Raw genomic sequence first — 14,043 nt, 5'->3', positions numbered from 1 at the left:
TGGCAGAAGTGACCCCATAAGTCTGTCTTCACTGGGAACCCTCTTATGTTACAGATCCCTTCTCTGCTGAAGCTGAAGCACTTTCCCAGGGTCGTCTTTGCCGGAGTCGACAGCCCTGAAGATGTCCTCAATGACACCTACCAAGAGCTGCTTCGGACAGGAGGCTTTGTGGTATCAGATGACAAACTACTAGAGACTTTAACGTTAGGTGAGTCTCTTATTTTCCTTTCTTTATATAGTCAAAGCAGTTTCTTCTTGTCCAGTGACCCAAATATTTCATCAAATAGAAATTATCAACTTAGAATAACATCAGTCACCATATTCTGAGGGCTTAATTTCTGCCATATGCTGTGCTAAGCACTGTGCTCTTAACATCTTTTGCATTAACCAGTTACCTCCCCCACCAGACCACTCAGTAATGCAGCTAAACTATTCCTATGCATTAGAGATTGTTATATTCAATTTCTCCCTTTGGCAAATTGTCAGCTACATATTTGTTTAGAATGAGCCCTTTTCCCTCCATTTCTGTTGCCATCAACGCTCCCATCTTGTCAATACCAGAGAAATCTAAAAACCACTACTCAAGTCTGCTCAGTTACCTGCTTGAACACTCGTATCTGCTTTCTCTTGGAGCAGTGACTGACACAGAAGGATGTCAGAGCACAGGGCAGCACTTTATATACAGTCGAAGTCTCTGCAGCTCTGATGGCACATGAGAACTAAATATGGATACCACTTCTGCACTGAACCTTAACTTAGACCATCAATGTTGCAAATATTTATAGATTCTGTTATGAAGCCTGCTGCAGCAGGACCCACTTCTCCATGTCCATGGTCTGTATGACTGCAGCCCTTCCTCTACTCCTCCCTTGCAGCAGCATGAGTGGGCAGGGCTGGGTTGAGAAGCCTGCCCTGTGAAAGAGGGGGCAGTGATGGTGAACACACAAGCACAGGGCCTTATTTCTTAAAGGTAAATCACTGGGCTTTGACTAGACAGCCAGCAATCCTAAAACACATCTTCTCTTGTTAAACTTGTTCTATCTCTAGTTCAACTGAAGGAAATTGTCAAAATCCTAGAAAAACTAAATGGAAATGGAAGATGGAAGTGGTTGCTTCACTACAGGGAAAATAAAAAGCTAAAGGAAGATGTGAGGTAAGACCTTCATGGAAGGTGAGGCCTGGGGTGGGTGGGGAACCACTGAGTTCACCTGGAAGTGCTCCCTGAGCTCTGGACCAGCATCGGTCAAGTGCTGCCACAAGGTCATAGACTTGCACAAGATCTTGAGGGGAAAATGGCTGAGCACAGAGGTTGGGGAAAGGTGTATACTTAGTAGAGGAACCAAGGGAGCAGACCTGAGAGTCAGCGCTGCCAGGGCGGGGCAGAGCACTTCAGAGGGGAGGTGAGGAAGGTTCAAGATCAGGAGCAAGTGGAGACCAGATGACAGGGGAAGGAGTATGACTGACTATAGTGAAGACAAAAAGTCTAGAAATAAAACTGAAAATTAAGATACAGGAAAATAAAACCTTTCACAAACTTCGACTAATCTAAATTTAACATTGTATTTTTCAGAGTGGATTCAATTGCACATAAAAAGAACTTAATATTGAAATCGTATCAGAGTGCAAACATCATTGAGCTGCTTCACTATCACCATTGTGACTCTCGACCATCAACCAAAGCTGAGCATCTGAAATGTCTGGTGAACCTGCAGGTTCAGCACATCCACGCCAGGTTTGCTGTCTTCCTGACAGGTAATTCACAGCCTTAGTGCTACCTGATTGTCATCAGCCAGGAAATGGGTCTTCCAGGTGGAGTCACTGGCAGCCTGAACACACCACACCTACTGCTGGGGCGAGTAGAGCAGATTTTATTTCCTTAGATAAAGGTCTATTAAGTGAAACCCCTAAAGACTTAAGGAATGAAGGCCCATCAATGGTTTTAGCACCCCATCCCTGAGGCAGCTGACCCCAAAGTTTCCAACTTTGTTCTTCATTTGACACAGGCTCCTTCTTCCCCTCCCATGTAGTTTTTATAAAAGGGACTCTGCTACTTTAAAAGCTGTATACACATTAATGAACTGTTCACCAAAACAGTTATTTTTCTTTTTACAGAAAAGCCTGTGGTCTCCAGAGAAGTCTTTGAAAACAGTGGCATCCTTGTGACAGATGTAAATGACTTTATTGAAAATATACAGAAAGTAGCATCTCCATTTCGGAGTAGCTACTGGTAAGAACACTTCCCAAACACTCCCATGTGAGCCGGAATTGACAGGGGTAGATACCGACATCTGTGTCTATGAGAAACCAGTTGCTCAGAAACTGTTTTGTATGTTACTTATCATGCTGTAAATTTAAAGTGTTTATTTAGGGGTGGAATTGCTGCTGGTTTGGCATAAAGGGGACTTTCAAGTATCACTAATGAATAACTACTTTCTAAATGATGAACGTTTTCACTTGCAGACAGAAGATAATGTAACCTAGACTCCTGGATATCTTCCCCAGTAGATAGCATCCTACTTATGGAACAGTTCTTGGTTCTTTTGTTTTAAAGACAGAATTATCAATTTTGTATTTACCCAGGTGGCTCAACTGCAGCTTACCTAGACATCGACGATGCCAACAACAAATTAGTATTTTCCCTTTTCTTTGAAAATCTTTGAAATCTCAAATCAGTGTTTTGCAACCTGGGGAAATGTTTTCCTTCATGTTTTACACGTTGCTAGAATGACTTTGTTCACAGTAGCACTGTACTTACTCATTAGCTTTGGACTGCAGTGTTCAATATTATTTTCATTTTGAACAGAATGCTTTCAAAGCTATTAATTGAACTTAACATTAAAAATAAGAATTTTACAAGTGTACTGAATTGTAGCAAAAAATACACCTATACACCAGTAGCTCTGTTTTTGCATGTTAGGGTCAAAAATGCATCTGTAATGCATGTGACAGTCTGTTTTAAAGGTTTTACCACATACAATCTTAAGTGGTTATATTTCCTGTTAGTCATGCTACACTACATGAAATTATAGTTTTTTCCTAAATGGTACAAATTTATGAACTGTCACTTTTCACTTACTCAGTTTATGTAAATACTGCACTACAAAATCAATCCTCTGAGGAAGAAATTATCTTTTATTTATATTAGAAATAATTTCTACAATAATCTTTAAAACTCAAAACCAAGCGAAAAACATTTGTACGATACATAGTATCTATTTGGAACAAAGATTTTTGTAACTAATTTTTTTTTTTAATAAAGACAACCAAAAATCATTCAACTGCTTCTGCAATGACTTTATAGTAAAAAATGTTAGGGAAGATTTATAGCAGTTTAAATTTTTTAGGCCACTTAGAATAAGCTGCTTCCAGAGGAATGCTCCCACTTACCTCACTGTGGCCTCACTCCTTTGGCCTCATCCCCACAGACCTGCCTGGTGCTCCCCTATCCCAGGTGTAGGCGGCCAGAGCAGCAGGATCCAGCAGAGGACAGCTTGGGACCGCCCCCCCACCCCCAGGCCTGCCTTCTTGGGGTCACGCTAGGCCAGTCCCTTAAGAAGTCCTTTATCTGCTTGATATCCTGCCCCCACTAAACCCAACGTGCTAATAACGTCACTTGTTGTCTTCCTAGGAGGAATACAATCGAATTTTAACTGTGTTTACCCTAGCTCTTACTTAGAAACCCAACCAGTTAATTTTTACCCCAGGGACAAGAATCTAGTAAGAGAACCATAACTGAATTAGGTACCCTGAATTAATCAGAAGTCACTACAGAAAAGGAGAGCATGTGCCCAACACACCTGCCACCTGCCCAGCGTGGCACCTGCCCTGCCACCTCCTCTGCTGAAGACAGAGAGCAGCCCACAGGCGTCTGCCAGGCCATCTGTCCTGTGACTGAGGGCTGAGCCAGGCCGAGAGGGTGGGCACCCCAGGCTGAGCTCCGGTACAACTTCGCCCTCGGCAACCCTGTACCCACTGGCCTGGCACCAAAGTATTACTGTTCAATAAATATGCTGAATGCAGAACATGAAGACACGCTGGTGCTCTCTGTCTTATCACTAGGCCAGCGGGCACCTCTGCTGCATTAACAGTTCGGTGTGAATTACTGTGTGACAAGGGGATGGCCTGTAGGAATTTTAGATAACGCTCTTTAGAGAGGGCAGAGGTTTCAACTGGGGTGATCGGGGATGTCATCCAAGGAGGTGCAAACCGTGTGCAGGACAAGCCCCCCAAAAGTGGGCAGTGTGAGACTGAGAAACTGAGCTAAAGTAACCACCTGGGTAATCTAAGTTGTTATTACCCTAAATCCTTTAACAGAGCGGAGCACCTACCTTATAGTCTGTGTCCTTCAGACTCATCTGTAAGAATCAACACTCAGACCGAGAGAACAGTCACAATGTCCTCATTCCTCTGATGTAGTAACAACATAAAGTGAGGCTCGAACTATCCAGAGGAAAAGGGGTACCACTGAAACTATGTGCAGCTGCAATCTGAAATAAATGGAAGTATTAAAGCACCTACTCCACTTGGCAGGGTCCACTACTCTCTCGCGGAAGAGTCTGTTTCTAAACCACTACTTGGGATTCCTAGGAGGGTCTAATAAGCATTGTGTCAGGATGTAATTCAGGGTCTACTCACAGTGCAGCCTGATGGCGACGCTCCACCATCTACGGGGGGTCTTCGGCGCTCGTCCCCACGTCTGATTCCAGCTCTAGTGAAGGAGATGAGCAGCTTGTCAGGCCAGTGCAGTACTCACTAGCTCTGAGTCGTCAGGACACAAAAGACCGACAAGAGGGAGATGGTTTCCAGAGTTTGGCTTTATTTGCAGTACAGAAATCATTTGGAGACATCACTGAAGCAGAGGTTCTGTCAAATCAATACTGCGCTGCAGCTTGGTCCGTTGAAGAAGCCACACCTGGGATACAGAAGAAGCTCCTACGTTTACCTGCTTTATGATGGGTTTCTTTCCCCTCTGCGCTCATCAGTTTTAATAGGTTAAAACACCGCACACAGGCTTCCTCCAAAAGACTCTCCAAGTCTGGAGTTTGGTTAGAACTGGAGGCCCACGTAAAACCAAGCTTGTGGGCTGGGCTGGGTGGGCACTGTCCTGACACATGACGTGAATGGAAAGGGGTGGGGAGGCGTGAGGGACGCTGTCCCCGGTTACAGACATTCAGTTCTGAACCTCCTTACCGTCAAGAGGACAAGATGGCACGCAAGCTGCACTGACCCAGCTCTTGAGCAGCGGAAGCTCATAACTGCAAAGGCTACACTGATTAAAAGATACAAATACTGTATCAAGTTCTCTGTATCAGTATCACAAGGTTTTAAAACTGATCCTTCACTAGAAAACACAAGCCAGTATTGGTTAAATTGAACAGAACGTGGGAACCTGCCAATTCGGAAGAGCCACTCCATGAAAACAAGTTAATACATGATATTAGAAAGGGGAGGAATATTTACTGGTACAGTGTTCTGCAATCTCTCAGTTTTGATTACAAAAGCAGGCCTTACAATACTGATTTCATACAATATGCATCATTTGCCAAATTTTAAGTTTGTCCTAATTAGATGATAACATGTACTACTGTTAGTCTTCCCCATAGATGTCATTTTTCTTGCGCTTCATTTCCTCAAAGTCAAACTCAGATCCCGTCATCCTCTTATAGATGTCCTTAATGTCATCACAGGTCGTCTCAAAGTGAGTTGTTGCATCATAGGTACGGGATATAAAGATCTGGAAATGAAAATCACAGAGACTTGAGACTTATCTGGTGACATCGCCCAATGAAGCCTGGTAATTACCCTTTTCAGATAGCCACTCACCTGGCTTTCTGTTCCCAAGTCTTTTGGTACAAGGAGGTCACTGATGCTAACGAATCTGGAGGGGAGAGAGAACTCAATCAGCAAGGGAGCTGACACGCCCCTCACTGCTGGGCCTGACACTCAAAGCCCAGGCAAGGAGGCTGGAAAGAGCCAACGGCTGCACTCACTGTTCTCAAGGGTTCAGTTCACCACAGAGCCAGGCGGTCCTGGGTGTGAGCTGGCATAAACAAACCCAGCACTTACTTCTGCTCAATTGGTTCCAAGAGCTCCAGGGCTGGTCTGATTTCCTTCTCGGGCTCCTTGGTCTCCACCGTTGTGCTGGCGATGGCAATGTACTTGCCCTGTGCGGCCACGTTGTGTGCTGAGGAGATCATGCAGACGTAGATATCTGGAAGCAAGCAAAGCCACTACTGTCAGGCCCTGTGAACATGGGGCGTGTGCACTCAGTTTCACCCCAACTTTAGCAAGCTGTGAGTTAACATTACTTGGGACAGACTATCTTCTGAGACAAGTTCTATATGGATGCAAACACAGTCAGTTGTACACAGAGGATGCAAGTATTCAGCCACTTTGAGGCTGCTGGAGATGAAGGAAGGGGTCACGTGGCGGGGAGTGGTGGACGTGAACATGAGTCTGCCCGGCTGCCACAGCTCACTGTGGAAACCTGTCTCTCCTCTCTGAACCGTGCATTTAGAAAGGTTCTGACTAGCTAAGGTGGGGTTTAACTGATTTCTCATTTTTTTTAAGCAATATAAAATTGCAAACAGCATAAGCTACTCTTATGTTGACATAAGCTCATAATAATTCCATACTTGTCTGTGTAACACTAAAGTAACTACATAATTTCCAATACAGAGAACAATTACTAGGCTCCCCTTACTCTTTTTTTCTTATTTATTCTTTTGGCTATGCTGGATCTTCACTGCTGTGCTCAGCCTTCTCAGAGGCTTCTCTTGTTGCTGAGCATGGGCTCAGTTGCTCTGCAGTATGTGGAATCTTCCCAGAGCAGGGATCAAACCCATGCCCCTGCATTGGCAGGGGGATTCTTAACCACTGCACCACCACCAGGGAAGTCCTCGCCTTGACTCTCTCCCAGACCCTGAGATCTACTGGGAACCCTTGAAAGATTACTTTAATCCAAGTGCCTTTGTTTTAGTAATTAATAACCTGTGATTTGATTTCTTATATGGAAAAAAAGAATACAGTTGGCCATATAAAGGTTAACAGTTCCTTTTAAGTTGAAGTTTTTATAAATAAAAGCTTCAGGGCTCTAACTGAAAGGAAGACGGGAAAAGCTACTAGATGCAAACAAATGGCTAAAGCAAACAGATGCAGAATTATGATTTCAGAGCTAAGTTGTAATCTTACTCAGAGAAATCAAAGTTGTTTTCTAGCACACTGCTAAAGGCAAATACAAGTATAGATACTGACAAATCATGACATAAAAGTAGTGCTGTCATCAGCCTAAAAGTTACAGTGAAATCAGGTCAACTAATAAGCATAAACTCCCACAAGCATACAACGTTCAGACGAGAGTGACAGCACACTCATAGGGTCCAGCTCTCGATTCTACAGAGGAGGGAAGGGAGGCCCCAAGAGGTGGGTCCAAGTCAAGGCGGGGCTCCTGGCCTAACATATCCATTTCAAAGTGATGGTTTAGGAGTTCTATGAGCTAAAAGGGACCCATCACATTTTCCATGTGTAAACTAAAGTTTCTTCACTCTAATAGAACAGATAAAAGCTGCAATTTATGCAGACACTGCCTGACCACCATAACGTACCTGACTTCCGGTTGACTTGGTTCTGTGGAATAATGATCTGGCAGGAGTTGGCATCGTTGGTGTTTTTGATGGGGTGGCTAAGGATACAGATGACTCTGATCACCTGGCCCACTTTTTCTACTCGATCTTTCACATAGCTGGGATCACAGATGAGCTGCTTACAGCGAGCAATCTGCAACAAAACATTGAAGACTTTCTAATACTCAGTGTTCACCACTGTTTTTAGAAGGTATAATGATGCCACTATTCTCTGAACATCATCTGTTATCTTCATCAAGTTAACCACAGGTAATTAGTGAATTAGAGACAACTATTAAAACTAGCTTTGCTAACAATCCCTAAGTTCTCCTGGAGCAAATCTATGAATTTTAAATCTTATTTAAATACAGAAAATGTGTTGCATGGTGTTCAGACATATAAGCTTTAGAACTGGGCAGAAGAGGGCTCACATACTGCTAGAATTAAATGAAACTGTTCAAGGAATGTCATTTTATGTGAATGGACCCAGTGAGAAATAAATGCTTTATAAATGGTACTAATATTACAAACAGACCATAATCACTCTCATTTTAAGACTGTACTTCCTAAGTAACATTTAAGTTGCAAGATAATTTATTATATTGCATTATTATATTACTGCATAATAACAGTATTGTATTATTATAGTTTTCCTCTTTATATCAAAGCACTGAAATGTCCTAAGAGGAAGCAGTTGCCTAAAACAAAGTAGAATGAATAAAAAGAACCTGAGATATCAGATTAAAATACTCACCCCTATTTCCTAAGCATCTATGATGTGTATGCTGAAAGCACAAGATAGTTACAAAAGCTCTGCAACAATGAAGGGTCAGAGGGTCAACTGTGAGTACAGATTATATGGTCTGAACCCATGGAACACCATCAGGAATCCCAAAATATTTTTTTTAAACATAGTTTTTGAGTTTTTTTAATAGTTCTATTTGTAAAAGTTGATGGTTCATGCAATATGGTCTGGTTTGCAGATCAACAGCAATGGCACCCCCTGAGAACTTGGAAGAAAATGAAAACCCACCACAGAACTACTGAAAAAGAAATGTACTTTAACGAAATTAACAATTTATATTCAAATTTGAGAAACACTGTTCAAAACTCCTGGCCAGTTCCATGGCTAAACCCCAAATAATAAATGTTCATGGTAATTATTATTGACATTATTAATTGTATTAATAATAAAACAATAAAACAGTATTGGCCAAGCCCCATTTAAACCAATAAATTGTAAGTGGCACAAATAAAGCTAAATTTAAATGAAAATTTGGGAGATAGGCCCCAACCCACATCATATAAATAAAACTTACCATTTAGAGTGCATTTGTAATTTCTGTTTTAGTATTAAGCAACAATCCACACAATAGAAAAAAATTTTTTTAAACAAAAACTCACCTGTAATTAGTTTTCAGTCATTATGAACACCCAGTTACCATAAAGAAAACATATGTGGTCTGAAATCCGGGATCAATGTCCATACCAAGTTAAGTACTTACTAGACAATAAAGTTTTCTTTATAAGAATATGATATTTTTTTAAATTGTAAAAGCTACTTACCTCTCCTTCAGATTTTACACCAATCACCTTTCCATTCTGCATAATTATTTCTTCAATTGGTTTATTCAGCATGTAGGTACCTCCATAAATAGCACTTAGCCTAGGGGGAAGAAAGTATTTACAATTAGTAATTTATAACTGTTTAAAGTGTCTCCTTTCTTAGACGTTCATGAATAATAGGCAATATTTGTTCAATTTCCTTCCAAAAGGCATTCGTTTAAGTCATTAAAGCATCACTTCTAAAACAGTCAAAACCATGTAAATGGTGCCTCACATTCAGTTATGAATGTAATAAAAAAAAATTTTTTTAAAAAACCAACACTGACCAGTAACAAGAGAACAGCTTTATAAGTCTATTCCTCTTGCATATAAATAAAACTCTGAACAACCAAAAAACGATCAGGAAGCACTGGATACTGACTAAAAACAGGCAGAAACTAGACAAGAGACTTGAAAGGAAGCAACTGCATGAGATCTTCATGTGGTCTGTATGGCTCTTCCCCTGAAAGAACCAACCTCCCAGTCCACAGGCTTACTGATTTAAGTTGCCATAGACAGAATGTGGCCTGCACGAGGAGATAAAAATTGTGGGGAAAAAATCTTCCAAAATGGGAAGCAGCCAAATTACAAAATCTCTTCAAATCCTTAAGTAACTCCAGAAATGCTTATACACCTGACAGACTCCCAAGGAATCCATTAAAAGCAACAGCTGAAAAGCAAAAAGACCTGAGCAGAGACCACAGCTACAGGCCATAAGGATAAATGAGTTTGATAATGCCATATTAGAGGAACTTGGTACATTTCTTGCACTTTCCAATGACATCACGAAAGGACCACAACTAACTATGCTAGGACTAAGGATTCAGCCAGATAAAAGATCCCCCCACCAACAAAGAATAAAATCAAGCCTCCCAAAGTTCAAGATGAATGGTCAATAATTTAACTGCAACTCAAAATCAACTCATCACAGAAAGAATACAGCATCTCTACAATGTATATCAATCAGTATGTGAAATATACATATTATAAAATATAACTTTTTTATATAAAGATTACTATACGCATGGAAAAAAGCAATCAAAACAGATGCCCAAATTACTGATGTTAAAACATGCAGGGAGTTAAATGCAGCTACTTTAAAAATGTACAGGGACAAATATCCTTGTTCAAAGATCTGTTCAAGAATATTACATATTCATGAGTCAAAATAAACAAACAGAAAACCTCACCATAAAAATGAAAACTGTATTTTAAACATGGAAATTCTAGATCTATTGAAAAAACTTTAAAAAAATTTTTAAAACTCACTGTGATTAACAGCTAATCAGAAATAACAAGATGTGCGAAACAAATGAACACACCACAAAATTACACAAAACAAGCTCATGAAAAAGTGATCAACATTAGTCCTCAGAAAATGCAAATTAAAATTATAATAAGATAGCATTTCACACCTGCTGAAAAAGACTGACAATACTGAACGCTGGCAGGAGTGTGGAGCAACCAGGACTCTCACACTGCTAAGTGTAAGCAAAGTGCTATGACCCCTCTGGAAAGTTGTTAGCAGTGTCTCATCAAATGAAACATATATATGCCATATCAACCAGCAATTCCACGCCTGGACATGTATGTACCCAGAGTGGCAACTGAGGTCCACACACACTGTTACACAAAAGTTCATAGTAGTTTCATTCGTAACACCCCAAAACTTTTTGAAAACTACGCAGATGTCCACTGACAGGACAATGTGGTACCTTCACACAGTTCACATGATGGACTACTACTCAGTATTTTTTAAACAACTACCAGCACACGCATCAATATGGATGAATCTCAAAAATACTGTTAAGCAAAAGCCAGGTAAAAGTGAGCACATATTCCTTTTATATAAACTAAAAGGAGACAAAAGCAATCCTTGGTTATAAAAATTACAAATGCAGCTGTTACAGTGGGGGTTGGGGTGACTATGAGGAGATACAAAGGAACTTCCTGAAGTCCCACACCTTGATGGGAGTTTCGGTTACACAGGTCTATGTATGTGTCCAACTCTTTTTTTTTAAACCACAGATCTGTGGTTTCATTGTATTAAGTTTTACTGCACTAAAAATAAAAAGCACCTCCCTACCCACAGATACCTTGTCTCATTACTCACAACCATGTCTCGTAAGCTACCATTTAAGTTTAAGATGCAGTTCAGGATCAGAGGGGTTTCAGCACAAGGTTAAAGGTGGGCTCTCACCGTGCAAATCCCTGTGGCAGTTCTCCAAGGCCGTAGAGTGGATAAAGGTATGGGCTTTTGCCATATCTTGCCAAAGATTCGCTGTAAAGTTTAATCCTATTAATGGTTTCACAACATGGCTGATCTAAATAGCTAGACAAAAGGAAATGAACATTAGAAAAGTGCTCTGGTTTGCATTCCTCTGCTCAATTTAAAATCGTTTTCTGAAAGGATTTCAATTCAATACTTCCATATTTTACTTATAAGGCTCTAACACTAAACTGAAGTTAAAACTTCTTTTTCATAGTATAATATAGCTATGTACTTGTTTTGTTAGAATTTCCACTCTGCAGAATTGGGAAATTCAGTGAAAACTTTCAAGAAAAATATAAATCTAAAAACCAGAAGACTTACTCATCAGTTCTGTAAAGTGCCAGGGCATGACCAGTAAAATCTATAACATCTTGGCCCAAGTCGAATTTCTTATACACCTCTCGCATGGATGTCTTCTTAGGATCAATGCCCTCAAAAGTTCGAGGATCGTTCTCATCAAAGTTGGCAACATATACCAGGAATTTTCGGAATCGACGTTTTTCAAACAGCCCCATTAGGCCTAAAGAAGAATTTTTCAAAAAGACACACTCACAACAGGACACTGAGGAAACGAAAGTGTGAGAGCAAAGTCTAAATATCCTATGTTGCTATCTTAGGCTCTTGCAATGCAATGTGCAATTTAAAATACAGGAGTTTGGAACCTTTAAAATAAACTGACAGTTTCATAACACTAAACTGTCATAATTAGTCCCTAAACTGTGTCCAACTCTTTTGTGACCCCATGGACTGTAGCCCACTGGGCTCCTCTGTCCATGGGATTCTTCAGGAAAGAATACTGGAGTGGGTAGCCATTTCCTCTTCCAGGGACTCTTCCCGACCCAGGGACAGAACTAGAGTCTCCTGCATTGGTGAGCGGATTCTTTACCACTGAGGCACCTGGGCTTCCCAAAATTACAACAGATCAGCTATTAAGTTTTCAATTCTACAATACAAGTAATTATAACCCATAATTAATTAAATGTAACAAGTTTAATTATATTTATTAGATACAAATACAACTTTGAAAAACTATTACTCATGAACTAATCTACCTGAATGTTCTTTTCCACAACTCTGATCTGTACTCCAACTGCCTAAAATTCTAAATGCTCATTTTTTTCTTTTTCTGTATGCTAAGATACACTGGCATTTAATAGAAAAGCAGCTTAGATACCGAGAACAAAATGACCTCAAAGAAATTCAGATGCTGGTTACACTTCCAGTCACTTTAATGAAGTCCTAGATAGATAGGCAGCTCACTGCTTTTTACACTAAAAAAGAGGTGAGGAGATAGCTATGAGCCACCATGTAAGAAGCCCTCAGCTCATCCTACCAGTCAGGATTCCCACTGCTGTGAACAGCTGTTAGAAAGACAAGGTCAAAACAGAAGAAAGTTTCCTGGGTCCCTCTCCTGCTGCCCCTTTCTTAAACCATACAGCTACTTTAAAACAACTGGAGCTTTACATAGAAATTCTTAACCATTTCTTTTATATCCACTGACAGTTGAATATTTTGATACTTTAAACATTTTTCCCCCCAATAGTTGAAATCAACAAACCTGAAAATTAAAATGATCATGAGACGATTTATGACACCTGACTACATTTAACCTTTTTAATTAATACTTATAACTTAGCTTTTAAATTTTAAAAAATGGACAGAATGCATACACAGTAAAAAGCATAAGGCTAAAAAGAAATAGTCTATTAAGCTACTTAAGACACAAGTATAGCCGTCAGGGGAAGGCGTGAGAGCCAAAGAAAACACATGTCACCATGCCAACGCACTTTCAACTCAGGAGTCACTCTGGTGGACGCATCTGTTGGAATCTAGAGCTCTTACCAATAGCTAACTGTGGAGTTACTGCATAGCATCTTTTAAAATAAAAATGAAAATCTACTGTGTTTCCTTCAGTTCCCCATTCTTTTCTTTTCTTTCCTCTTGATTCCTCTCCCCGCCTCCTCCAAGCCTTGAGCCTGACAGGACCCTCTCCCAACACAAAGGAGCCTCTCTAAGCTGCTCCTCCAGTCCTCACATCAGAACCAAATCCCCGTGTGATCGCCAACATCTGAGAGACCCAAGGCTCACTCTGAAAAGGTCCTAATTTAAAAGATTCATGTACTGTTTCCTACAATGTAATTTTTATAACAGCTCCTTCTATATGATGACGCCTTCACTGGTCACCCTATTTAAGACAGCAGACCTGCCCACACCCTCTCCTTTCATCTCCACCACCATCTGATACGCTTTTATATCTGATTATATCACCAGCTGAAATGCTTTTCCTTATCATGCACAGCCAGCCTCCCACTAATGGAAGCACAAACGGGAAAGCACTTGTTTACTTTATCTTCTCTGCTGCACCTTCCCTACCCCAGACCTTCTTAGTCGGGTACCTGCTGTATAACAAGTGCCCAATAAATACTGACTCCAACTAATGTATGTCCAATGAGAGTGAATATAAAAGAAGTTGACATTCATATACTGGACACACAATATATAAAGAAAATACTCAAATTATATGATAAAGAGACTACAAAAACT

At 40.5% G+C, this 14,043-nt stretch overlaps 2 protein-coding genes across 7 annotated transcripts in view; one reads left to right on the top strand and one right to left on the bottom strand.

Annotated features, from left to right (window-relative positions):
• Nucleotides 1–3,273, top strand: part of TASOR2 (transcription activation suppressor family member 2) — a 64,661-nt gene extending 61,388 nt beyond the window's left edge. For all 6 annotated transcript variants that reach the window (XM_061126525.1, XM_061126524.1, XM_061126527.1 and 3 more), the window contains 4 exons: nucleotides 55–208; nucleotides 1,048–1,153; nucleotides 1,571–1,752; nucleotides 2,113–3,273. In XM_061126525.1, the coding sequence (XP_060982508.1) occupies nucleotides 55–208; nucleotides 1,048–1,153; nucleotides 1,571–1,752; nucleotides 2,113–2,231 (561 nt within the window). In that variant the 3' untranslated portion in view covers nucleotides 2,232–3,273. The remainder of the gene's footprint in view (nucleotides 1–54; nucleotides 209–1,047; nucleotides 1,154–1,570; nucleotides 1,753–2,112) is intronic.
• A 1,523-nt stretch (nucleotides 3,274–4,796) lies between these two features.
• Nucleotides 4,797–14,043, bottom strand: part of GDI2 (GDP dissociation inhibitor 2) — a 28,084-nt gene continuing 18,837 nt past the window's right edge. The window contains exons 5-11 of the mRNA XM_061126529.1: nucleotides 11,821–12,019; nucleotides 11,428–11,559; nucleotides 9,189–9,288; nucleotides 7,605–7,776; nucleotides 6,067–6,211; nucleotides 5,824–5,878; nucleotides 4,797–5,734 (exon numbers count right to left, since the gene is read on the bottom strand). Of these exons, the coding sequence (XP_060982512.1) occupies nucleotides 5,588–5,734; nucleotides 5,824–5,878; nucleotides 6,067–6,211; nucleotides 7,605–7,776; nucleotides 9,189–9,288; nucleotides 11,428–11,559; nucleotides 11,821–12,019 (950 nt within the window). The 3' untranslated portion in view covers nucleotides 4,797–5,587. The remainder of the gene's footprint in view (nucleotides 5,735–5,823; nucleotides 5,879–6,066; nucleotides 6,212–7,604; nucleotides 7,777–9,188; nucleotides 9,289–11,427; nucleotides 11,560–11,820; nucleotides 12,020–14,043) is intronic.

This window comes from Dama dama, chromosome 23, assembly GCF_033118175.1.
Source record: "Dama dama isolate Ldn47 chromosome 23, ASM3311817v1, whole genome shotgun sequence".
NCBI classification, from domain to species: Eukaryota; Metazoa; Chordata; class Mammalia; order Artiodactyla; family Cervidae; genus Dama; species Dama dama.
Note: the sequence above shows the minus strand (reverse complement) of the source record. Positions and strands in the feature narration are given on the sequence as shown.